This window comes from Apus apus, chromosome 1, assembly GCF_020740795.1.
Source record: "Apus apus isolate bApuApu2 chromosome 1, bApuApu2.pri.cur, whole genome shotgun sequence".
NCBI classification, from domain to species: domain Eukaryota; kingdom Metazoa; phylum Chordata; class Aves; order Apodiformes; family Apodidae; genus Apus; species Apus apus.
In genome coordinates, this window is record NC_067282.1 from 131,753,713 (window position 1) to 131,780,784 (window position 27,072).

The following is a 27,072-nucleotide window of genomic DNA, read 5'->3' on the forward strand; positions in this document are numbered from 1 at the left end:
TAGAAGTCTCATCTCATAAACTTCCTATTACCTGCTCTCTTCCAGCTTGTCAGGAGCTTTATTTTACTTTTAAAGATAATTATGGGTCTTAAAAGATACTAAGCTGCTTTTTCGGGGAGTCACAACACTACTTTGCCTTAAGTTAATAACCATACAAGTTGCAAGATCTTCCTCCTCCTGGGCCTTCTGTTCCACCACAAGGGGCAGGATTTCTTCAGACCTTTCTTTATTCAGTTTTCAAAAGACAGGAGTGCAACATCAGAACACTGCAACCTGCTATAATCACAATACACTGTCATGACACCAGTGGTGATGACAAGTTTGTCCTTCCCCAAGTTTCTACAGAACACAGAGATGTCTTAGGCCACATGCTGGCTGGCAGAGATTAACACACTGAAATTGGCATCATATAAACCTTTTTCAAGAAGTCTAGAGCCTGCAGGGAAAAGGAAAGGAATGACAAGTCCCAAATTACAGCAGTTTAGAGTATTTGTTCTAGTGCCTGCACACAGAAATCAAGCTCAGCAATTACTTTGCATTCAGTTCCACTCTAAAAGCTTTAATCTGCATATGGCTGCCTAAGCCACCAAGAATAACATTTGACTGATCACAACACTATTCCAAAAATCAAGTACAAGTGCAGAGAAATGAATGAATCCAAGGATTTTCAGTGTAAATATGGTGGATATTTAACAGTGGGTTTTGCCCTGGCTGCCATGACAACAAACTGCATATTCAAGATCCAACAGAATTGGATTAAATTAATGTTGTGTGTTGTCTTGAACTCACCTACTAGAGCCCTGTAGTTCAGAAAATTTTTCTGTGTAACCCTTGGATACAGCAATACAGCATGACACACCAGTGCCCATCCAGTTCTCCCCATTCAGACCTGAAGTGAGATCTTCTCAGAGACCTACATATTGGAGCTCCGTACTATGGCATTTCTGAATTAGCAGAACAAGTACTTGTTTAGGCAGCACACAACCACTTCTTGAATTTATATTCTTACCTCTGCAGCTAAGTAGTTTCCAGTTGCCAAATGCTTAAACCTAAACAAGCTGTTCCATTGTCCTGCCCCTCCCCGGCAAGGGTCATGATGGACAACCTAAAGAAGACAGACCATACTTAGATCACTGACATTACTTACAGCTCATTCCAAATAAAAAATACGCCAACTACATAATTACAAATAGTCTACCACAGAGAGAAACTGTGTGCTCACACTAAGCCCACAATAGGTAACAACTTCTTACGTTTATTTCTTAGCATATGTATTTATTACCATGCTCCTCCTAGTAATTACAATGTTTTCATTAATCTACTCCCTGCAAGCATGACAAGTCAAACTTTGCTTCCAAGTGACATGGTGTGAATCTGGAGCTCAAGAAAGTATGTGGAGCTACACTTAACATAGTCACTACTTAAAAGCAAAACTCAAACCCACTTACACTGGCTCTACTTTTGACAACACTAGGGGATTCTGATAAATTCATTCAAGTGATAAAATATCTCCACATCATTTGAAATACCCCAGGTTATTTATTTTTCCCCTTAACTGAGCTGTAGGTCATTTGCTACCTTCAAACACAGCAGTGCCTGTCTCTCTTCAGGAGTAATCTCACACAAGTGCAATTTACTCTATTCCATACAAACCTTATTCAGACAAAAATCAAACACTTGCCTGAGTGAGGAGCTCTGTTTTAAATGCACAAAGTTTGTTTAGCACACAAGAACTTCTAGGTGTAGGAGTTACATTACTGTATAGCAAAACTTTGAGACATAGCAGTTTCCTCAGTTAAAAAAACATGGATCTGCTAGTCACCTTCTCAAAATCACCCCCACTCAGCAACATCATCTTTATCCAGCCTAGCTTTAAGCAGATGTTGACGTGCCCTGCTGCAGAAGAATGGACTCAATCACATTTGTGAGATTTCTTGTCAGTCATGAATTTAAAATTTCTATCTTGCACACAAAGTCTAACATAAACACTCAAAATACATAAGTGTCATTCGATTTTCTTTGATAAAATCGCACCATTTACGTCAAGTCTGAACACGACTTGGCGTCATTTTAGTGCAGGCAAATATAGTAAGAAAGCATCCTCTCTCCACACACACACACCAAGCATCTCTTCAGTGCTCATCCTACACAAACAGCTTCATAAAATAATAATAGTCATGGGGAGGTGTATGATGATATCAAGGGGCTATGAATGATTCATGTTGTGGCAAAGTGTTTTTACTGAACCCTGGCCTTCAGGTCCTAAAATATTTATTAAAAGGATAAAAATACCTCTATTTCCCACAGTGCTTTAGAACTTGTTGCTGAAGTGGCTGACTGACGTAACGTAGTACGAAGAAATATGTGTTGTTTCTTCTCATATTCGTCACAGGTCAGAAACTTCTCTTGCTCTGCATGAAACAGCCTAACAACATCTCCCTGAAGTAGTATGAAAAAGAAGCATCATTAAGTGGTAGGCAAAGCTGCTAGGCTCATCCTATAGATCTGTACTACCCCCAGCAATGACACCATCACTGGCATGAAGAAAACAATTACTAGCTTCCTACAGCTGGTACCAAGTGCTGAGCATAAAATCTCAGCACTGAGTCTGGAAATCAAATGAGATGGTTCCATCCTGCAGGAGACCCATGCACTTCGGTGAAAACAACTTGTTTTGGCACACTGCAGTGAATAGTGGGCAACAATTAACCTAAAGGTGATTTTTAATTCTACCTAACTACTAAATGGTTTGGGTTTTTTTCTAATCTCTCTTAGCATTTAGAAAAAGTGATCAAATTTTTCTATCATATTATCTCACCTCTTCTACTCTGCAATAAAAACAATGTCCCCCTCTCTGTTTTTTCTGTTGGCATAATTTTTGCTTCCTTCTGCCTCTACCCAAGGCTTGAAACACTATCCCCAGATGGATTTACACAGATATACCATTTTCCCTTTCAAATTCTTCCTCAGAAACTGCTGGTACCTTGATACGTACTGAAAAATAGCCAGTTGATAATTACTTATTAAGGTACAAGTGAGGACAAAAGAGATTTTCTGCTTTAAAATGAAAACATAAATGATCTCAGGGAGTGACCTGGAGGCATGAAGCTGTGCAGTCTCTCACCATTAAAAGCTACATTGTCTTATTACAGCTATTGTCATCTTTCATGCCTCACTCTTTTGTTATACTGACTTTTAGGATCTTGACCTAAACAGAAGAGTCACAGCTGTTCTGTACAGAGCCCTCATTATTCTGGGCTTGAACTTCAACTCTTCTCATGGATCCTCAGTTGACTTTGGGAGGGGAAAGGGGCTGGAAGCCAACACAATCTGGACAATTTCACTTAGTAAGGTAGTGATGGAAAGGAAAAACATTCTGGCAGTTGAAGGGATCCTCAACAGCTCCATAAAGTCCTCATTTCTTCTTTTATTCACCATGTCATTTTTCTCTACAGTCACATATAGCATGATTTTTTCAGAGTAAAAAAAAATAAATGTAAAAATCCTACTTACACCTTTCAGTACATCATCTCGGTAACTACTGAATTTCATGAACAAAGTTATTTTCCAGCTTGTGTTACAGTTGACAGCATTTACCTTTGGGGGAAAAAAAAAACACACCACCATCATTAGAGTCTTAAGGTAGGTTCTTTTCTTTTTGAGACATTTTATTATTCTAAAAGACCACACCGCATCTAGGGTGGCAGGGGACATACTTCCTAACAGTTAGTTATTACAGTTTCTAATATGGGTCCTGAAGTTCTCAAGTGTTAATAATAATAATGTTGGAGATGATTCAGTAGGCAGAATGCTACTTTGTCTGTTGACAGCCTACCACAGACAACCTAAAGAGCTTGTGGAAGAGGACTTACACATCAGTGGGACTTTCAGACACTCAAGCAAATCTCACCAAGCTTTCAGAGTCAGGGAGAGATGTGCCAAGAATATCTCATCCTGGTTTTTTGAGGCGAAGCTGGAACCAACAATTAATACTAGCATCTAGACCACAGTGGGTTCTCTGGTTACCAGTAAAGAACAATATATAACACACCTCAGATCAGCAGTTACCCCTTCTCTCTCCACTGAACTCACCTCTTTGCAGCCTGGGTTATCTAGAAGCTCAATGTTGCTAGCATGTAAAGGCTGCCCTGCATTGACTGGCATGAGAACAACTTTATCTCCCACAACAACCTGGAAGTCAGAAATAAAATGCAATTTAGACCTTTGTAATTAACGAATAAAATTAAGTAATGTAACAATTTTTAGAAAATTATTCAAATACATGCTCTAGGAATGGCACTCAGTGAATTCACTTGCAGACAGTTCACACACCAGCTCTGTTTGCCCATGCCTCTGTAATTGCTTGGGTGCAAGATTTCAATGCTAAGGAATCCTTGCATTCTCAGTAAGCATGTCACTCAGTTCAGCAGAAACTCAAGATCATGAAATAGATACGAACCTATGAATTCCAAAACCTGTTCAGTTCACCTAAAAGTTACTTTAACTATTCTTTATCCCACTTACACTGCCAGCCAAAAGGCAGAGAAAGCTTAGAAAACAATCTGTAGTCAGATGGCAAGTCTTTTCTCCCTCTTGCTATCAGTCAACCTTCTAACATCAATGTGTCTTTTATTTCACAAAAGCCCTGAAAATTTGCCTGTGACAAGACTCCTTCAGCCCAGTGACTTCCCAGCCCTGTGGACCATCTTCTGTCAAATGTCACAACAAGCTCAGCAGTTCTGCAATTTAGACTGTATGACTGAAATCTGGAAAGGAAAACAAATCACTGGAAATTCAGAGAGAGGCAAACATTTGGTGTTTGGAGCTCAGCACAGGCAGCAGGTACATCAGCTGAGAGACCATCTCTCTACGAGAGGAATTCCTAGCTGACTTGCTGCAAGTAAATTCCCATGCCCTTTCAATTCTTTACCTATATGGACAGGGAAGAACAATATATGAAGATGTCTTTGACTTAAAAAGTGCTTGAGACATGCCAGTTCAATTCACACCTGGGAGGGAAGATAAATAAATAACGGGGGGGGGAAATCAATCCACATAGATTGGTTGGCACTGGGTCCTGATTTGTTTATGAAGATCAGAGCAATACTAAGCACACACACAAGACAAGTGGCTACATGTAAATTTTGCTATATGAAATGCTGCATAAGCCATGCTTTCTTTTGGAACACAAATAAATAAAAATGCTTTCTGCATTGATCAGCACATATCCTATGAAAAAGCAAAGTCCAATTCAGCCTCGTGTAACTTCAACGCAGGTGAATTTGGCCCACTTATTGCAGTGGTGAAAAAGAAGGTTGCCTGCTCTTTACTAACACAGCTAAAGTAAACAATAGCAAAAGACAGTGTCATCATGCTCAGACTACACATGGAAATCCTATTTGATCCAAAGAATGTGAAAAAGTTCACTAATGGAACCAAAATAACAACCAGATGCCTGTAAGATACATGATGCAACACATTCCTGCATGCCATGCTTCACACAGACATTACTTACAGCCCATTTTAAGAAGTTATGACCAGACAATTCATTACTCAAAAAATCATCAGGCTTGTTTCCTGCAAAGTGGAATCATGACTTCAAAATTATTGCAAGTACACCAGAACTATAGTAATTTAATTAGCAAGAGCCTATGTCATTGAGCACGTTATTTAACAAGGGGGGGGAAAGAAAAAAAGAAAAAAAGAAAAAAGAAAAAAAAAAAAGGAGGGGAAGGGAGAAGATATATTTGAATGCAAGCCTGTGACTATCATGGCAGTAACCAGAGGAAAGGAGACATACACAGCTACTCTGCTGTAAGCACACATTCAAGGAAGAACTGTTATGTAGCGGTCATGGTTTCTGTCTCAGTCTCCTAGACTGCTCCACGCCCACATCAGTAACCTGCCCTCACTGCTAGCCACCTTTGCCAGCTGCCACAGAAGCAACATCATACCCTGTGTCATTTTCCTTTCTCATTTTTCTTCTTGCTTCAAATTTCCATAGATGTCTGGGAAGGAAGGGACAGGGGCAATTTCACAGTACTTGCTTCCTATACACCCTCCACCAGTGACACAGAAAAAGCAAAGAGGGAATCATGTTCTGTTATAGACCACTGCCTAGGAGAAGCTCCAGGTCTGCTCTTTTGAGTTCCTCTCATTCCCTATCTATTTCTGTCTTCAAATAGTGCCCCAGCATGCCCAAAACACCAGAGGCAGAGCACTCGTATGCTCACAGGCCCAAATTTGTGCCTGTAGAACTGTACTATATGGAGATTATACAAGACAGAGCAATGTATTCCTAAGGTTTTGCTCGGTAAAAGTAAAATTTGACATCAGCTTTCTCCTCTTCCTTAGCCACCCCTGGGCACAGCCAGTGACAGTATGCTGTAGACAATCACTGGATAATAGCTTGACACGCCTCTAGGACTTCTTCTTTACATCTAGACATTACTTTGTTAAAGTTGCATCAGACACACAGCTTTTGAGGATTTAATTCTTTATTCCTTTGACAAAACTGTCACCCATTATGGTCTAGATAAGAAACTTCTGGAGAATGATTGCATTCATAGTGAAACCAGTAAGAATTCAGCTTCTGAATTCAAGATAAACCTGCAAGGTCCTTCAGTCTTGGATGCAGTGGAGTTCTTCCCACACAGGTAATTTCTAAATTCATGCAGCCCTACTTGTCTGTGTATTGATGGAGAGGGAACATTTAGAGTGCAATGAGCCACAGTAAAAGCTGCCTGCATTCTTTCTTCTGGGTGGGGGACCAGCACTGGCACCATGTAGAGCGATTCTGTCATTGGTAGAAACTCAGCAAGCCCTCCACTTCTACCCCCCAACCAAGCAGTAGGAGCAAATACTCTAGCAGAGGTGTAGTATATCACAAAGACTGGCAGTTACAAAAGGTTTTATTAGCTGTGAAGATACAATAACAGTGATTTCAGTTTGGACTAACTATCCAAGTGTGTTACTGGGCACACCAAAGGCTCCACTGCTCCATCTCTGCTGCTTTTATGTTATAACCACACCTGCCAGTGGCACTGCTGACGCACTTCAAAGATCATGAGGATTAACAGAACTTTCCCACAGATGGCTGGGCATTTCCCAAGTCTGAGACCACCCCCCCTTGGCATGCTGCAAGATTAAGCTTTCAAACCACTACAGTGGCAGAAATCTGAAAATGCAACCCACACCAAGCTAATCCTGCTCTCAGTGCACGTTTCGCTGTTCAGTCTAAACGGAACCAGCTTCAGCCTTCATCAGGCACAACTTCTACTGAAGGAGAACAGGAATATCCTTAGCAAAAGTCTCCATAAAATCTTACAGTGATGTCAATTACTGTAAATTTTCAGCCTTATATTTTCATTACTTTCATTGACTTGCATAACTAACCAGTTGCTAAGGCAAGCCCATTCAGAAAAATAACTTTTAAAATATTTCACAAGGCTAAACTTAGCAGTAGTTACACATATTACTTCCTACATCACAGCTTCCACCAGACTAAACCATTTTATTTTCTTTTAGGATATATGGCATATTTGTATCTGCCTTTCCTGGGTTATCTGACACAGTAGCAGTCATCCACGCAGTAATTCAATACCCACGTATGCTGTTCTAAAGACTTTCTAACGTGTGTTTTCTTAGGGAATTTCCTCATTATAGCACAAAAACTAAAAAACACTCCCAAGTTTCCTAATAGAATACAGACCTGATATACCAAGCTAACTCTATGCGCCAAAATATCAGAAAGAGAAAACCATACAGAGAAAGAAAAAAAAAAAGTCTTTTAAAAGCCAACCCAGTGAGTGGTTAAATTGGCCCCAGCTTATTTGGAATGAGGTGCTTTGTAGATGAGTGCCCCAGAAACTAGCCTTTTAATGGGCACATGTCCAGGAGTAACTGAGAGAGAAGGAGCAGGGTACAAGGCTGGAGTCTTTCTCCCCCCCTGCAAGAGGCGAACGATCTATTTCTCCCATTGCTTGCTGCTCCTGTCCCCCTTACAACAGTTGCTTCATTTCTGTAACTATTGAAGGGGTGGAAATGTGCCACAGCAATTAAGAGGAAGCTACCAAAGGCCTAATGTTTAGCATTGGAAGTTTGCAAAGAAAGTTATCAGATCTGTTTGAACCTGGTAGAACGGAGGAAAGACTTGGGTCCCGAGACTTCCCTCTGTAAAATATAATGGCAAGCTCCCAGCTCTGAAAGACAGCATCTGGTGATAGAAAGTGAGGAGCAGGCAGGGTCCAAAATAAGCCATTATGTTAGGAGTAAATCTGAGAGTTTACCACACAGCCCTTGTAGCTCAGAGCCTGTCAAATACAGCCCCACTGGAAGCAAACTGGGTGAGAGGTCTGTGGAGTGGGATGTTACAGCAATCACTGCAATGATTTGCAAACTTTTTAGACCAGCAAAACCACTTCCAAACTCTTGTGTGCTCACAGTAGTGTAACATGGAATAAAAAAACTCTATAGTACTGAGGATAACTTATAGGGCTTTTGCTGCCCTCAGCTGTAAGGACCCACAATGGCTTTACAGATCATGAACTGGGAATCCCAGGTCCTCACTCTGGAGAGCATGACATGCATCTATTTCCCAGGAATGAGGGCATGAGAAATTAAAAAGACGCTGGACCTACATTATTCTAAGAAATTAAGCCAAGAATTTCACCTTTTTTTCTTCCCAAAAAGAGAATACCAGGTCCATGCTTGCTCCACAACACTTCCCCAGCTGAAAAGCCATGCAGAGGTGCCCCTCAGGGCTACTCATGCTTGCTGCTTTTCTCTGCAAAAGGCTCAGGGAAAAGGGGATCTTTTCACATACCCTTCTGATCACTGTGTAGAACAGAGAAAGACTATGACTTTAGGGACTTCTGACCAGGAGCTGAGAATGCAGTACTGCCCCTTCCCACAACAGATTGCCAAAAGAAGCCACAAGAAACCACACTCATCCTGGATAGCATTCCAAGAGCTGGGTAACCACAAAGTTAATTAGAGAAAATACATGTCTGAGATCTTGAGAGGGCTCTTCCACGGATTACTTCACAGGGGAGAGTGGCCAAACATTCCCAGCCAGGTCTACAGCATAAAATCACACACATTCATCATGTGGCCATCCCAGAGGCAGATCTGAGTTTTCCACAGCAGGCATTTAACCAAGCCACAGGTGACTGAATGAAGAACTGAGTTTTGATCTCATGGCATAACTCAGATCTGCAGCCAAGAGCGCTCCTACATATTCTTCCTCTTAACAATATCCAAGACTCCTACTGAAACCTACCCAGAAAAGACCCACCAGACTATCCAACCCAGTTCCAATCACAGATGCCACTGTCACATTGAGGAGGGATACAAATGGAAAGAAAGCTGATGCATTTCCTAGAGATGTTGAAAAAGCGGTCTTGAAAAAAATGTTGCCCAGAATATTTACAGTTTTTAACTCTGCTGTGAACTATGGCTTATTGTCAGCTTTGTAAACCTGCAGACAACAGGTGCACTTAGCAAAGGTCCCCCAACACAGGTCAGCAGAGGCTTGGATGAATGTGGCAATTCCAGATTCCAGACCATATAAATTGGTAACACTTTCTAGTTATACATAAAAGCTAATAGTCCCAAGCACTGTGTGTTTGCTTTTTTTCTGAACTTAATTCATTAGGATTTATGCCAGTAGCAAAGAAATCTTGTGTCTTCTGGGAACTTTCTGCCTTCTACCTCTTCCACATGCAGTACTTCCACTTACATTGTCACCTTCACTCCTCAGTTTCCAGAATGGCTGGATATAAAACCAGGATCCCTCGTTCCCTGCAGCATCCAGAGACACCCGCATAGCATTCTTCTCCAGCAGAGCTGGCAACCTCTTATTGACTGTGAGGTACTTGTTACTTTTTATGTGCAGTAGCTGCGAACAAATAATCATTTAAAAAATGAGTACGGCTGTTGCTTCTTCTCCCTTCATTCAAAAGAGGAGGCGTAATCTTTCCCACTGCAGTGGTTTTTCATAGCATACACCAAGACAAAATGAAACTAGAACAGAGTTATCAAAGTACACTGCAGCTCAGGAAGACAGATGCTGCACCTCAGACTGAGAGAAAAGAGTCAGCAATTAATTTTACACTATATACTACACGTGTAGGGCAAGGGTCCATTAATAGTGTTACCTTCAGGAATTTAATTCATTACAGGAAAGTTGTACCGTAACTTCTGTCTTGTTTATATGTCATGAAGTACAAATTACTCCAGTAATTTAAAAGGAGCTGCACAGCACCTCTGTAATACGATTTTGAAATAAATCTTGAAAGTAATAGATACATATTTACATTCAGATTCTAAACTGCAGCAGCAAAAATTACACATAAAATTTATATTATGACATATTATTTAAACATGAACATGCAGCACTTCTGGTAGGTTTTAAGACAGACAGAAAAACACAATATTGTAAACTTCACCAAGTTCTGTTTACCTGACCCTTAACAACCCAGATTACAGTGGCTAGTTTCATTTTCACTGTAACCTTGAAAAGAAACAACTGTCTACTTTCCAGCTCTGAGAGAAGACAGAGAGATTTCAATAGGTTTACCTGTATGACGTTGCTATATTTTACAATTTCACCCAACAGCTTTCTGTTCTCACTTTCGTTCTGCTTTTGCTCCAGTTCTGCTGCATGCTGCAAGAGAATGATTACTTCTTTAAACTCAATCAGTACTGGCATACAGCTAGTGTAAAAAAGGAAATGGTATCACATTTTAAATGCTTCCTCCAACCTGCAGGTGTTACTGCACTGAAAATATTAGCACCTGAATCCTGCTGCAGCATAATTTTCTGAACTATAATCACCTAGACCCTGTGTAATGATTCTGGGTTTTTATTGTCCAAAATAGAAACTCAGTCACAATTTATGAATCACACCTGTGATGCATGCTATTTTAAAAACTTCCAAGCACAAAAAATAATTCCAGGTGCTTTATTTCACTATGGAAGAGGAAAAAGGCCTATGATTAGCTTCTCCCTGTCACCATTCCTTTTACTTGTTGGGTTTTGAATTGCATACAAATACATTGACCTTATAGATAACAGATCTAGTAGGTCAAACATTGCAAAATCAAGGCTAAGCACAATAGCCTGGGTCAAGCAGTCACAGAACAAACTCTCTAGCTCTAATTGCTGTGCAGCTAGCTCTAGCCACACTCCATGCACCTTCTTTGCTTTTTTTAATGGGAAGCACTGACAGCCTCTCCACTGCACAGGAAACTATCAACCAGGTTTAATAAGCCCTTGTGTTCACTTCGTCTTAGGCATTCAATTATAACATAAGGCCAGCTCATTTTCAGAGAGAGAGGAGTTGTTCCATCCACATGGTACAGAATCTGCCCAGTGCTTCAGAGAAGCATCACCTAGACTGAACACAAAGACAACTATAATTCTGAGGAATTTCCAGACTACAGCATCAAAAACATCTCTTTGACCACCCCTCTGCCTAACTCCTGGAAAGGACTTCTAAAATACTAGCATGGTTTAAACCTGGGCCTACTCCTCGTTTTAGCAACTTCATATTTACTTTGTAAAAGTTCTGAAAGCAGTATTTTGCATATAGTAAAGGCATAACCCCCAGCCCAAAGCAAGATAAAAACGAGGGCAGGGCAAATAAATGCCAGCCAGGAAGTAGGAGAGCTAAGGAAAATACAAAGTTGCTACGATGGCATAATAATCCCCACCACAGTGGTTCCCAAGGCACTTGCTATTATTCCTTCTTGTTCTTTTGTAATTCTACAGCCTGCAGATTGAGATAAGATTACAAACACAGATGTCTCTTACTTGAAGTTTCTTCAACAGTGCTGCTTCTGTATGGTTTCCTTGCTTGGCTTGCTTGGCTTTCCAGTACTGCTTCTGGGCTGAATATCGGTTCATAGGACACACCTTGAAAAGGCAATCTGTGGAAGATTGAAAACAAGACTCCTAAGGAACGTTGAAAGACACTTCCTTCATTTGTAAGTATGTTTTCATTGGTTTTCTTTTTCCACAAATGTCTAGATACCAGCGTTCATAAACACAGTCACCGGACAGTTTAATAGCAATGATACCAAAACCAGGGGTGGCAGAACATCTGAGTTGAACCTAAAGCCTTCAAGGCTCCAGACGTGCCTCCTCATGGCAAACAACCTCTGCAAGAGTCCCGTGCTGTAAGGCTACTACATGCATAACTCCCTGCTGCTTTATTAGTGCTCTTTGCTGCAGCACAAGGTTGCAGATGCACTGTTTGAAAGCATGAAAAAACAGTCCTGCTTTCTGTACACCATACATCTGGCTGTCCTGCTGAAGGCAAGGATTGCAGGCCACCAAGAGGGTTTAACACAGTGTTTGGGTCTATATGCCCTTTCACTAAGACTGATTTAAAAAAAAACTAACAGTAAAAACAACAAAGTGACAAAAACTGAACACTACCACGATCCAACAGACCAGGCAAAAAATGGGTAAGGAGGGAGGGAAGGCCATCCAAGAGAAATCTCCAAAGCAGGGTGGCTATGAAAATTACAATAGAGGAAGAGGTGCACCCTGAGAGGACTGTAGCCCACAGGAGAGTCAGGGAGCAAGAAAGGAGGAACAGTAAAGGAAATCTGCACCATGCCCTCATCCCCTTGCTATGGGGACCCTGTGCAGTGAGGGGGCTGGGGACCAAGAAGGGTGCACCAAAAGGTGCTTCTAGAAGTGCTTGCTCAGTTGTTCATCTGTATATCCCAGTATTGGAATAAATAACTGAAAATTAATGTTAACTGGCAGTAAACTAAATTCTGTTAAATTCCCTGACTCAAGACTTTTTGGGTTTTTTTGGGCCAGTGACAGTCTTGTGAACTAAAAATAGAGGCTCACGATTCACCCAAATCTGACTGCTTTTAAAGGGATAAATGATATCTAAACTTGCATGGTCTTGACAATCAGCTTCTCTAAAAGCTAGGCTTCAAAGACCTTTTACTTGGCAGATGTTGGTAATTGGCCTTTCACACCCCACAGGTATCAGATGCAAGAGGAAGGGACAGGAAAGTATTAATTAACAAGCACAGTTTTGCTGTAAGACTAGTAAGATCATACAAGACTGCACATGTATTTTAGTGTGAAACTCTTCTCCAATGGGGGTTGCAATTTAGAGGTGTCAAAGGAAGATCCATCCCAAATTATTAGCCCTCCATATTTAACTACCACAGACAGCCAAACACTCTCTAAGAAGTAACCCACCCTCAGAGGAGAATGATCTCAGAAGAATTTCCTCCCTGCTCCATGCCACAGTATCAGGAAGGCAGAAACAGGAGGGCAGCAAGTATTCCTACCTGACTCCCAGTCACCCAACTGTGGCACAAGATAGAGCTGGATAACAGCAGAAATGTATCCTACTAAGAAGAGGTTTTGCCCCAGGGCTGGATTAAGAATAAAAAAGTTCCTCTTCTGATCTCACAAGCACACCACAGAACTGACAACTTTGCTTCTTTGCTGGTCATCAGGCAACTTTCTCACAAAGAAGAGACTTTGCAACACCACTGGAAATCCACATTGCACAGAATATGGCACAGACAGTGCTACTCACAAAAATACAGAAAAGAAAAAGAGGAAAACAAACATGCTAGCTCTATGTGAGCAACCTGAAGTGCTTATTTACCACTGCACTCAACACAGTTAATGGCATACACATCGCACACAACAGAATTATCTCAAAACAGTCCCCTCTACCTTCAGCTCTCCTACGGCCTTCTCCAAAATTAGTTCCTTTCCAACAGCACTGTATAGCCACCCTTATCTCTGTTATCAAAGGTACTGCAATATGAAATAGCAACTGCAATATCAACACTGAGTACACACTCCAGTTACATGCTGGATCAATCTGTAGATAACTCTGTTGGACTTACCAACCTTGCATGTCATTTTTAAATACAGTGTGATCTCGTCATTCACCCATTACTGCCTCAACAACATCAGCAGGGGAAGTATAGGGAACTATCCCAACATCATGGTCTGGGTTTTTAACCACTGAGCCAGCTCAGTAGCAGTTTCTATTTTACAGTGCTGTCCTACTCACTATCAAATTCCCAGAGCAAATTTAACATCTGCAGTTGCTAACTACCTAGGACTTATTCTGGCTCTACAATCCACAATAGAACAAATGCGAAGTCCCATCTATCATACACGTGATGAGAAAAGTTTCCTAACTGTTCCACCCTTATGAGTAGAACTTCAAGTGTCAAACTCACAGCTTCTCTATAGAAGATGCTAGACACCAAAGCAGAGCCTCTTCCCTTTCTCAGCACTGTCAATCTACACTATTTCACACAAGGAGGAAGAGGAGGAGACTCAGCTCCTCTTAGATTCCCTCTGCATATCCTCCAACATCCCCATCTTGTCACAGGCTGTGAGGAGTTACTGAAACCATGCTACAGTAGGAACACCTCTTTTAATGCAACAAGAGAAGGAAGGGAAATCTAGTGGGAAGACTAGCCTTGCCTTTCCTAAGTAAAAACGAACACACATGGCTTAAAAACAGGCAGCACTCTCAACGACAATCAGACCCAGCTAAACACAGCTATCTGATTTTAGTGCTGCCAAAACCACTGAAGATCGTGCCACATGTTCCTCTCCCTGCTTGAGCCCCCACAGCTAGCATTTTGTGACAGTGCTGGCTCTCAAGCCACGAACTAAGCTCCAACACTTTTAGTTCTGCAAATGCACCATCTGGCCTCTTACATATTGACCATCATTAAACCAGGCTTGCCATTGCATTGACTCTTCCCTTCACAGCAACTGATCTTCCTCTGCAATTTGCAGCAGCAAAACTTGTTCATACAAAAACGCCACCAGTGGTAGAACCTTCCTTGGCACTGACCCAAAGTCCTCAGTGATACGCTTCCTAATCACAGCCCTGAGTTGTTCCTAGGAGAAAGGGTTATAAATCTTTATCAAAGCAAACCCAGCCACCTTGCAAAGGTGTTTACTTTCATTTCAAAGGGGAGCATTTACAATGAGAACTATATCCTACAACCTAGAGTATGTAACTCCCAGGTAACTTTTACAATATCCTGGACACCGAGAAGGAAAAAAGACCCCACAGTTACAATACACTGGGTACTGTTAAAACATATTGTATGTTCTACAGGATTTTACTTTGAGTACCAGGATTTCAGCTCGTAAGACAAGAAGTCTGCTATTATTTCCTGTAACAATCTATAATTAACATGCCCCCTCAGAAGACTTAATGAAACACTTGTGTCTCTGAAGTAACAATATCTTCTTTTTATAGGACCAGTCTTCATTTCTCAGTTACTCCCCACACATCCTGCTACTGCAGTAAACACACCACTTCCCATCCTCACCCAGTCTTGAAGCACATTGCAGAGAAATGGGAGACGTACACAGATGTGCAGTCACCACTGCGTGGGCCTGAACTTTTTCTTATGATAGCTCTCCAAGAAAAGGGAACGTGGAGCAGGCACTAGATAACCTCAGCCACCACAAAGCCCTGCCTGAAGACATGCTGCACAACACAGCTCTCCCGACTTCCACTCTAGTGCTTCAGAAGTTGAATTACAAATTATTATTTTTTTTAATCCGTATTATCTCCATTTTATTTTCTTCACTTTGTAGACTAAAAAAAAAAGTCATATACTTTGTTTCCAGACAAATTTTTCTCCTTTTTTTTTTTTGAAAGATTCCAGATACATTAAAAACAGGTAATCTAATTATTTTTTCTTGAGGTTTTTTTTTTCACTTACTTTTATTAGACTTACAATAGGATACTATACAAATTCAAGCTTTGTGGTGCTAAACATCAGGAGGGGAAAAAAGCAGTGCCTGCCCTAGAACAGATACATTTTAAATAAACAGGAAAACACAGAAACTCAGGCATAAAATCATAAAGCAACTTTCCAGCACACACAGTAGATCAAAAGCTCAGCCCTCCCAAAGGTCAGTCTAGCAACGCACTCATGAGACAAACCGTCTCTTCTAACTTCTCCAGACTTTCTCAGATAGCCCTAGTTTATGACTCATTAATTTACAGAGTTTTACATAAATGCTTCTCTTCCTGAGGACGCTAATTAAGTAGGCACTATCAAAGGTAAACAAATAGCTTTAAATAAAATAGCTTAAAAGGTATCAGCCAGTTTCACTTATTAAACTTTGACGCATTCAACTTCTGCACTTTCATCAGTTTTTTCATACCAACAAAACCTTCCAGACAAAATTGCAATTACTTGTGTACCAAATGAAAATGGAGAAAATGAGAAATGTTGCCCACCCCAATCCGCAAACATTTTTAAAGCAGCAAAAATCACTTCAGTTATCTTTGCAAAATGGAAAAAAAGAGAAAAAGGAAGCTCTCTCTCTGATCACACTCCAGGCTTAACCTGCTGCACTACACCTTGAGCAAGAAAATATGATAATTTATCAGTGTGGAGACACACATTAATTACTTATGGGGGGGGGAAAATGACATTTATTAATGAGAACAATCAAAAGATGGAAAGCAGCAACTCCCATAGTGCAGGAGAACAATCCACAGAGGATGCACTCAGCACCAAACCGACCGTCTGCCTGAGCCTGCCAACGCGCACAAAACACGAGTCTTCAAAAGGCAACAGTGGGTGGAAGAATCGCACACAGCACATCCTCTAAGCAAAGAGCAACTACACTCAGGAAGTCTGAAAAGGAAAATAACTCATATTATGCCTTTTATATGTCTTTTGATATTGGATAAAGATGGCTTAGAACAATGATAGTCAGATGCTTTGTCTCCCCACACCCCCTTATTTTTTTCAAGTGTTAGAAATTTAAACCTTGCTCACCATGGAAGATTTTCCATGATTTGCAGAACTAGAGATTTATCACATGGCTTTACTTAAACCAGCAGGCTGACAAATGGGTAAGGGGAAGTCACAGGGCTATAAAATAACAGTTTGCATAAATGTATGTGCTTTGAAAAAAAAATACGAAAAGGTAAAAAAAGAGCTGAAGTGAGAATGAAAAGGGAGGACAGAATGCAAGGGAGCAAGGAGTGGGGCAAAAAAGAGTCCTAAGGAGGGCAACAGAAAGAGCAAACAGGAGTCTGTAAGGATAATGAAAGCAATTATGAAACTGAGGGAAACATAAATAAAACAAAGACAAACCAAAACTATGTAGCAGAAGGCGAGTACAAAGGAAAATGGCAGACAGCAGATAAAAGGGTAGGAGCAGGAAAGGACAGAGCACAGAGAAACACAGTGGACGGGAGAGAAGAGGAAAGAACACTGTCAGAAAAAGCACAGAACAGCCTAAGAACTGACAGAAAGGCAAGAGGGGGATATCCAGGAACTCAAACATGAGTTTCATTGCAGATATCTTAAGAAAAAAGGGTATAAAATGCAAGAAAATTTAAATCAGTTTAAGAACTTAACTCATTTACATTTAAAATATAAGAGAGATTGATGCTTCTTTTTCAGAGTTGCTATATTTGACCAACAAGCAGGTCTTATATGTGCTATTTTACACATATCGAAGCTGACAGTGTTTCCCACTGGAGATAACAGTGTCAAGCTGAAGTATGTTTAAGGTCACAGTTTACGGAACCTTGCCATCCTGTTGCCCATGATCCAACTTCCCTGCAGCAAGGTGAGCATTTCCACCACAGCACTAAGTGCTTTAGCTCTCACTAGCTTCAGTTAGAATTAGGACAAGAAGCACCTGGCTTGATCAGTCCCTTAACTCAACTGCAAAACAGTAAACAGACTTCAGGAAACACACTTGGGACCAAATTCTGCCCTCCTTTGCACTGATGCAAATCTGAATATGCACGTTGATGAATACAGCCATTCCAAGTTCATTCCAGTGTGACCGAAGGAAAAATCTGGCCCACAGCTTCTTCCTAGGGACACAAAATGACATGCAACTACAGCTTTTCTTAGCTTGACAATACTCCATTTTGTAGAATGTTTGGAAACAACTAGAATAGCTACCACCCACTCAAAAAAAAAAAAAAGCAAACATAACAAAACCGAAACTGCTATTTTGAGACACCTCGTTGCGTAGGTTCAGACCAACAGCTTCAGTACCTAAACTTGATCTCTGAGTGAACTCTGTAGGAGGGATACAATTAGTCAGAAAACACAATCTTTTTTTTCCTGTTGGGTTGATAAAATATTACCAAAAAATAGCAAACGTAGTCCTCTGATCTTAATTTTCAGAGTCAGTCCTTGGAATATAAACATCTGGTTAGAAACATGCCTTTCTCATACTTCTTTGACTCGCAGGTCATGCTCTAACCTCAAATCAACGCCAGTTCAGCTACCCGTGACAAAAACATTGTAAACCATACAGACAGCAGTTCCTTTGACTAAAGAGGCCCTACTCTTCCTGCTGTCAGATGCTAATTTTAGCTGCTTTTGTCTAATCATTCAATTAATCAATCATGCTTAAGTTGTCTTTATATGTCAAGAAGCTGCTTAAAGCATTTTTTGTTTATTTTATTCACTTTCCTATTTTGATTGAATGCTACTTCCCAGAAGATTCTTTGAGGGGGGAGGAAATAACGGGGTTTTTTTGCTTACTTTTCTTGGTTATAAGAACAACATTTAGCAACTCTGTTGCCTCAGTGCTCTTGAGCAGAGCTAATAAATTTAACAAAATGTTGCAGAAATGTGCTTGTTGTTGTTGTCATAATACAGACAGCTCCATGGTAGGATGCACTAACTCCCAATGAGACAGAAAGCTCCTGCTGTATTCTCAGCAAAAACCTAGCTATTCCCACACTCAGAATTGGACTTGTAAGATGAAGGAGAAAATAGCCAAATTATGGCTTTATCCTTGCTGCAGCCATTCTCTTGACTGCCACTGTGTACACATACCTGAAGCAGCATGAATATGCTACTAGATGCTAGCTGGGGCCCCTAAAAACATAGCCATTATGTTATTGCATGGTGGGTTGCATTAATTAAGGCAACAAACCTCATTTTGTCACTACTATAGCTTCTTCTACAGATGTTGCAGTTCATCCAAATTTGCACGCTATCACAATGCTAGCAACATCATAAAGCAAGGCACTTCAACATTACGTCAGGTACGTTTGCACCAGAAGGAGGTAAGGGAATGACAGGAAGGGAGGTTGTGGCCAGAGGGAGCTAAGAGGCAGCAGTGAGAAGGAAAGTAGCCAGTAACAAGTTTTGGGGCAGGAAGGGAAAGGGAGAAGAGGGTATCCCAAAGAAGTGGAGGATCTGAGTTAAGAGGAAATGAAAGGTTAGATGTTGACGGGAAGAGGCTGCAGAGGCAACTAAAGAGATATGTTATGCAAGCAACAGACTAAAGGTTGCTACAGGGGACAGAGCCAGAAGTGTCTACAGGTAAGACAAAACATTCCCCTGCAGAAGCTGAGAGGTAACTCAGGAGTTTAGTCCTTGCATTCCCCCAGCAGCAAACAGGTGTATGTCTATTTTGTCTCATCCCCTTCTGACATCTGACCTACATACACAGGCACTGCTGCCACCACCAGTGGCATGCCATTAGTGCTGAGCATTCAGTAAACTTTTGCCCTGGATCAGAGTGCCTGGACCTTCCTGATGCTGTTGAAATAATTTTATTTCTTTAAGAAAACTCAACACAGAACACTATCAACTTTTTCCTTCTTTGCCTTTTCAAGTTAGGAAAGAAGATCACAGAACTGTGATAAAAGTACTGTACTGAAGTTATAAAATCAAGCCCTCAAACATCAGACAATGAAAAAATTAAGGCTGCCATTTAAAGTTCTGTTTGGCTCCTTGACTGTAGGCATTTGGATGTATTCTGCAATTCTACTATCACATGCAAATCTTTCCAGTGACCCTGTCTCATCTAGTAAACCTGGGCATGTTCTACTTTGAGAATATATTAGGGTGGTGAAGTGACAGAAATTCTGTCCAAAGAATCCCCACCTGAAATTTTGTGCAACCTAGAAGCTGTGAATTAGATATACATATGCAGGCAGTGAGAGGATGGAATCACACGTAGTCTGAAAGCCACCCTGGAGAACTAGATGCTATCACTACCTCTGCTGTAAAGTTATTCCATGACATCACGCAAGTAACTGATATTTTTTACTATTAGTTTCTAAATACACATCCTCACTTTCTCAGCTTCCAAAATCTGCTGATGTCCTGAAAGATCACAGCTGGAACTGGAACCAACTGGTCATATTTCCTGAATATATAATGGAAAAAAATCTAGAATACTTTAGGAAAGCAGAACGTCAGTCTCTCAATGTTCTAAATGCAACTTTTTTTGCATTAATAGCATATATATACCACAGTATAATAAACACTGGAAGTTTAAAAATGTCAGTGCAACCCCTTGAGCTAGATACAAGCTGCTGTGAAATGCACCTCCCTTGCTCTAAACCAGGAAAACTGTAACTGTCTTTATCTGGTAACAGGTGTGAATCTAAGCCCATTTATGACAAAAGAGGTCTGAATTAGGCTAGTAAGGCTCTACTTTGGCACAGCCAGAGCCACTGGCTTAAATCAAGTACAGACAAGACTGAGAGGCTTTGTTTCCTTCCCTGCATATAAATACACAGAACTTTCAATACCACAGAAGTATTTTTTAGTATTCAGGGAGCACAAACTGCATGCTGTTAGTGCATTGTTATAATAAGCAAAACAGTAGAACTATTCAAACCTACAAGGCCATGCCTAAGAAAGCTGAGAAAAATCAGATACAGTTATAATTGAAAGTAAAACAAAAAACTGACAAAGTATTTGGGGGTAGTCCTTAAAATGCTGTCTTATCTTTTTTAAAAAAATAAACAAACCAGCAGCTCAGTTAGTTTTGAACCACAGGAGCTTGTTTCCCACTTACAGTAAGAGCAGGGTTGGAGCAAGCACATGGTCATACAGCAGAGGATCAGTGTTTGGTGCACAAAACAGAGCAACCCACTCTTAGACTACAAGAAAACTAGTCCCTTTCCCCATGTTTTCCACCAATTCCTCATGCTTTTGCTGATTTGGTATTTAGTTCTCAAAATCTGTCACTCACATTCCAGTTTGAAACCAGCAATGTGTTCACAAACCATGAAGGCATCTGGGAAATTACATGGCTGGTGAGGCAAGGTGCCCAAGGAGTTGGAACACGCATCAATTGGTCATTAAAAAAAATATATATATCCCCAGTTACTGACCTCTGAACTTCTTTGGAGGATTAGCAAGGTCACCTGCCTCTGGCTGAACCACACACCGGTCATCCACTAACCTAGAAAAACAAAAGTTGTTACACTTATTAAAACATGCATTTGACATCAACGAATATAAATGCTGTGACATACTTCTCACACCACAGATACAGAAGCTTACACATTTCTCCAATTTAATTTTAAAATTACCTTAGAAACTCTGTGACTCAGTTACTAAAATGAAAATTCCTTCAAGAAACAGGATTTCTTCCACTGCACTAAATTATGCCTGTGTTTCAGATCCCACCTCATTTAAATCCGATTAAGGTCCCTTTTGTTACACTAGGTACATTGATGTTATATGTAACATTTTTGTTTTCTTTTGTTAGAGCCCATTAACCCTGAACCATAAACAGTTTGTTTTTCTGCAGCTGTCAGAATTTCACAGCCATTACCCCACAGCATAATCCAAAATTCATCAAAATCAACAGAGAGCCTCTGAGCCACTCCGGTGAGCCCTGGAAAAAGACCTCAAATTAACAATGTTGGGAAGGCACACACTTTTATCTGATACAAGAAAAGACACTGAAAGCACTGTGGGTTAGGTTGGCCCTACACCTGCAAAGTTGTCCTGTGCTTGCAGATTTCTGCATCCCCACTGAGGGCTTGTAAGGGGTTGCACAGCCTTCATGTGGGTATAAGAGTATATGTGGATCTGCTTACACAACAAGGACAAGCAGGAGGAGTTTCTCCAGCACCTCACTGTTTCGTAACACCATTTTATAGAATCATATAATGGTTAAGGTTGGAATGGACCTTAAAGACCATCAGGTTCCAACCTCCCTGCTATCAGCAGGGACACCTCACACTAGACCAGGCTGCACAAGCCTCATCCAACCTAGCCTTGAACACCTCCACGGAGGGGGCATCAACAACATCCCTAGACAACCTATTCCAGTGCATTACTACCCTCATGGTGAAGAATTTCTTCCTGATCTCTAGCCTAAATCTCCTCTCTCTCAGTTTAAAACCATTACCCCTTGTCCTATCACTGCCCTCTCTAGTGAAAAGCCCCTCCCCAGCTTTCCTGTAGGTTCTTCAGGTACTAGAAGGTGCTATAAGGTCTCCCTGGAGCCTTCTCTTCTCCAGGCTGAACAGCCCCAACTCCCTCAGCCTGTCTTCACAGGGGAAGTGCTCCTGCCTTTTGATCACCTTTGTGGCCCTTCTCTGGATCCCCTCCAACAGCTCCATGTCTTTCCTGTGATGAGGGATTATCTCATTTTTTTATTTCAAGATTTTATTTTAATCTGGAATCAAACAAAGCACTTTGGATTTTAGTCTTTAAACGTTCTGCTGTTCTTCTTCACCATTTCCAATCTTTTTCCTCTGATGTGGAATTCAGATTCAGCTCTGATCAAAACTCACAGCAGCACACTGCCCTTTGCTAAAATTAATAAGTATTTATTTAATACACAGCCAAAAACATAAATAACAAATCAAGTATTTATCACAGTATTTTACAAGTTAAATAAACAATAAAACTTAAATATATAAATTGTTAATTTTATCACAGCACTTCCTAAACATAAATTCAGCTTCCCTTCAGGAAGCACCCTGTAAATAATCCGTTTCAAACAATTATTCAGGAAAATCACATTTAAGGACACACTACTGCCCTGCCACTTCACAACAGCCTTAGCAGCATTTTCTGTGGAAAACTGCCAGAAAAAAACACAATTTGGGTTCAGCCAAATTACGCAATAGATGCATTCAGTTTTAACTGAAGTTGGTGAAGGTCTTGCATCTAGCCACGAGCACAGAAAGACCAATCCCCCAGCATGCCCATTAATTTTCTACCTCTAGAGAGCAGAGTGCTGATAAGCTGCCCAGTATGGCTTTGGCTCCCAGAAACAGAAGCAAAAAAACAATAAAGAATTTTGGAACTCAGCAGCCTGGATCTCATAACATGCTTGGATGCAGATGTGAGGTGTCAATGTGGAAGGAGAACTGAAGTAACAGTTCCAGGAGCAGGCAGGGGACCTGTCATGGCCTTCTGGAGTTTTTCAGTCTCAGTCAGGCCAAACTTCACAAGAACAAAATGAGATTTGGAAAGCAGGACCTGGAAAGAGTCAGTCCTGCAAGATGGACTCTAGATCTAAGGGACCAAAGCTTCCTATAAACAGCATCTAAACTTTGAAGTCACAGAAGAAACAGGACTGGAAAGGACTAGCTTAGCAGCAGCTTTGCCAAAGGATTTTAAGGCCAAGAAGTAGTCCACGCTCCACAAAATCCCTCAAAGGCTTTCTGAATTAACATGTAAGGTTTGACATTAAGCACTGTCAGGACAAAGAGGACAGTACATTGGAAGCGGAGCATAATTCACGAGGAACATCTTGTGTACCTTGGTGACAACTGCACCCTCATGACAACTATAGCTGTGGATGAAATGCACAACTTTCATCATGGCACCACATCACCATGACAAAAGCCATACAGAAAACAAGCTGTTGGTGCTGAGAAAAACACACAAGATCTCACACACTCACCCAGCCAGTTGGCTGCAGTGTTCAAACACATTAAACATCCAAGGCTCAGAAAACAACTAGTATCAATCACTTTCATTTAAGCATTCTCTAAAGGTACAAAGATGAGGACCATAAATGAGTTCTGCAGTCATTAGGAATCAAAGACACCAGACAGGACAAAGGAAAAAGCAACTGCTGCTAATCCCACAGACATGAAATGACAGCACAGAAAGATTAATTGACCTGTGGCAGGACAGTGAGATAACAGACCAGGAACATGCTCACTGCCTCAGCTTCTGACACCTTCTGTCTATATAGCAATTTTCAAGCAATTCAATCCCCAAAAATTCCATCTAATGACATTCATCCTGGATTGCAGTAGTATGTCCTTCAAAGATTTCAGCAGCTACTTGTTTACTGTGGAGGTGCTTGTCACAGCACCATAGTGAGAGCTGACTTGCATATTGCACACGATGCAAGACTTCAGCCTGTTCTGTAGACGGGAACAGAAGAAGTTCTTCAAACATAGACCACTTCCTCTGAGACACAATCCAAAATATTCAAATCCCACTTTTTATACTGAGCCAAAAGGCAGCTGTTGGTTTGTTACTGAAGCCTGCTAGGTGGCTGCGTTATACAGCCAGTATTTCTTAACCTTTGTAACCTGCTAACTATCTACTTGAGAAGTGTGAAACTGAACAACAGGCTTGGCCACAAAAGGTCCTGGACACCTGCAGCTTCTGTCAGACCACAGCACACCATGCTTCAAGATCACTTGCTTGCTGGTTTGCATAGACAATCAAAGTGAACCAGAGAATATTCAAGCCACTGTATCATCAAATCTTATGAGGAGGACTTGAAGGAACTGGGGTTATTTACCCTGGAGAAAAGGAGGCTGAGGGGAGACCTTATCACTCTCTACAACTACCTGAAAGGAGGTTGTAGTGAGCTGGGTGCTGGTCTCCTCTCCCAGGTAACAAGCAACATGAAATTACTTCAAGTTGTGCCATGGAAGGTTTAGTTTGGATATTAGGAATAATTTCTTCACTGAATGGGTTGTCAGGCACTGGAACAGGCTGCCCAGGGAAGTGGTTGAGTCACCATCCCTGGAGGTATTTAAAAGATGGGTAGATGTGGTCCTCAGGAACATGGTTTAGTGCTGGACTGAGCAGTGCTGGGTTAACAATTGGATTTGTTGATCTAAAGGTCTTTTCCAACCAAACTGGTTCTATGATCAAAGAAACTTTTACAAACTTCAAAGGGTTTAACTCTTCAGCTGGACTGCAGACAATACTGATTAGTGCCCTCCATTGTCATTCAGGACCTGGTAGATGCAACACGACTGCATTTCAGCTTTTCATATGTTGGTGGTATACAAATGACAAAGGAGTTCCCTGCACATGTATAACATTATTTTTATTTGTCAATGTTCTTCCCAGAAAACAATAAAGATTTGGTTTTATGCACAATGCCTCCAAGTAATTGTCATATTGCTGCAGAAATTAAGTTGTACAGTAGCAGTTCACTGGTGCCTAAGATAAAGTATCAGAAAATTCAAAATAATTACTTCAGCCCTGGATTTTACGCATAGTCCTTTGTATTCAGTAACTGCATAATTAGGGTCTGAAAGCAACAACCTTCATGGGATTTCTTGTCTTAGATGCCCAGTCATTCTCCCACTGAAGCCAGCAAAAGTTTTTCCACCCACTGTAGGGAAAGGAAGGGCAGTTCCTCACCGTGCCACTGCATGCACCAACCTCACAGACTAGCAGGTATTTAAGCCATTAAGACATCACCTTACAGTGTACAAAGCCACATTAAACAAGAATGGAAACTAAAGCAATTTCTAGGAGTTGAGGTATGCTTCTCAGCAGAGCAAGGGGGAAAAAAAGTAAAGGCAGCTTTCAACTCTCTGTTAACATTAGTCAGGACAGTGCACTGTACCATGTGAAGTGGTCAGAGCACAAATCTGTACCAAGTCCTGCACCTATCTTCCTTTCATTCTTCTCCATGATTTTGTGGGGTTAAATCTGTCCTTTCTCACCATATACAAAGCCAAACATGTATTTAAGCATTCAATTTAGTAATACCTTGCAGCAATAAATTCCATGTATAAGGCAACACTTGTGTAAACGTATTTACAACCAGTTTCAAATATAGTGCTTCTCATGCTTTGTTGCTTCAGCAACAAAAGTACCAGGTTAACCTCTCCCAGTACTATCAGAACTTGCCTAACATAAACAACTTCAAACTTCCCACACAGCTTCTAACATTGCTACACCCCCTGGGCACTGGGCAGAAGCAGGGAAACCATCACTTGCAGTGATTCCCACTAAATCTTTCTACTGGGCAGAGCAGCAGCCTTTGTAGGGACTTTCACTGAAAGAAAAAACAGAATGAGTCTGTGAAGAATCGGTGGGAACTCACCATGTATCTGGGGAAACAGAAGGAAGGACACAAGGATGGGAGGAGCAGGACTCGGAAGTAGCAGTACAACTGATAAGGCAGGTATGTTGGCAGAAAAGATTAATGGTACCTGGGTTTACAGGTATGAATCATATATGCTGGAGGAGTTTTCATGACCTACAAGTTCCTCTGATTACCTAACACAGGCTAAAGGTAAATACACCAAAGGATTCTAGGAACTTGTATATGGAGCGTGAGGGTCAAGGAATAATTGTATAGCAATAGTCCTGGAAAAACTGTTCACAGGGATGAGTTATTTTAAATTTACTACTGAGGCGCAGTTGTATTCTGTAACAACTGAAAAACAAAATAAGACAAAAAATAGAAATGGACCGATGATGGATTTCATTAATTTTAGGGTTATTTCCTAACATGAGACGCTTTTTAGATTGTCCAAGAAAGCAGCCACATAATACTAATTTGTCCTAACCTTTCACCTTCAATTTAAAGAAATACCACCTTGAAATGTATTTTGTCTCTTCCTACCAACAAAGACTTCCACTTTTCATAGCAAAACAGTATCTAAACACACAAGACAAAGCACACAAGCACAGATTCCCTCATACACTTAACTACATATACAGGCACGTGTGTGCATAACTTACTAAAAAATACAAGACACAGCTACTGATATCTAACTATTATAATACACAGGGAGGAGCAGAACTCAGCTTGATACTCTTTACACTACTATGTAGAGTATTTTGCTCCTCAAAAAGCTGAATAAAGCAAGCTTGAAGCAATGTCTTCAATCTAAGACACTCAGTTGCTCAGGTTTTACTCTCTTAATGATATTATCATTTCAATTATTTTCTGAGCAACATACAGCCTGACAGCAGCAGGAAGAGGGGGTAGTGTTGACAACAAACACCACCAAGAGGAGCTGGACATTGAAATTGCCAGTGGAGCCAAGCAGTATCTTTGTTCAATACC

At 40.8% G+C, this 27,072-nt stretch overlaps 1 protein-coding gene across 5 annotated transcripts in view; it reads right to left on the bottom strand.

Moving 5' to 3' along the window:
- ITPR2 (inositol 1,4,5-trisphosphate receptor type 2) overlaps positions 1–27,072 on the bottom strand; it is a 270,523-nt gene that overhangs the window by 216,758 nt on the left and 26,693 nt on the right. For 4 of the 5 annotated variants that reach the window (XM_051628013.1, XM_051628027.1, XM_051628007.1 and 1 more), the window contains 8 exons: positions 21,158–21,228; positions 11,815–11,930; positions 10,580–10,666; positions 9,740–9,898; positions 4,093–4,191; positions 3,514–3,597; positions 2,293–2,439; positions 1,010–1,105 (listed from right to left, as the gene is read on the bottom strand). In XM_051628013.1, coding sequence (XP_051483973.1) covers positions 1,010–1,105; positions 2,293–2,439; positions 3,514–3,597; positions 4,093–4,191; positions 9,740–9,898; positions 10,580–10,666; positions 11,815–11,930; positions 21,158–21,228 — 859 coding nt within the window. Of the gene's footprint in view, positions 1–1,009; positions 1,106–2,292; positions 2,440–3,513; positions 3,598–4,092; positions 4,192–5,515; positions 5,558–9,739; positions 9,899–10,579; positions 10,667–11,814; positions 11,931–21,157; positions 21,229–27,072 lie in introns of those variants that run through there. The other variant, XM_051628037.1, reaches the window with a different exon arrangement.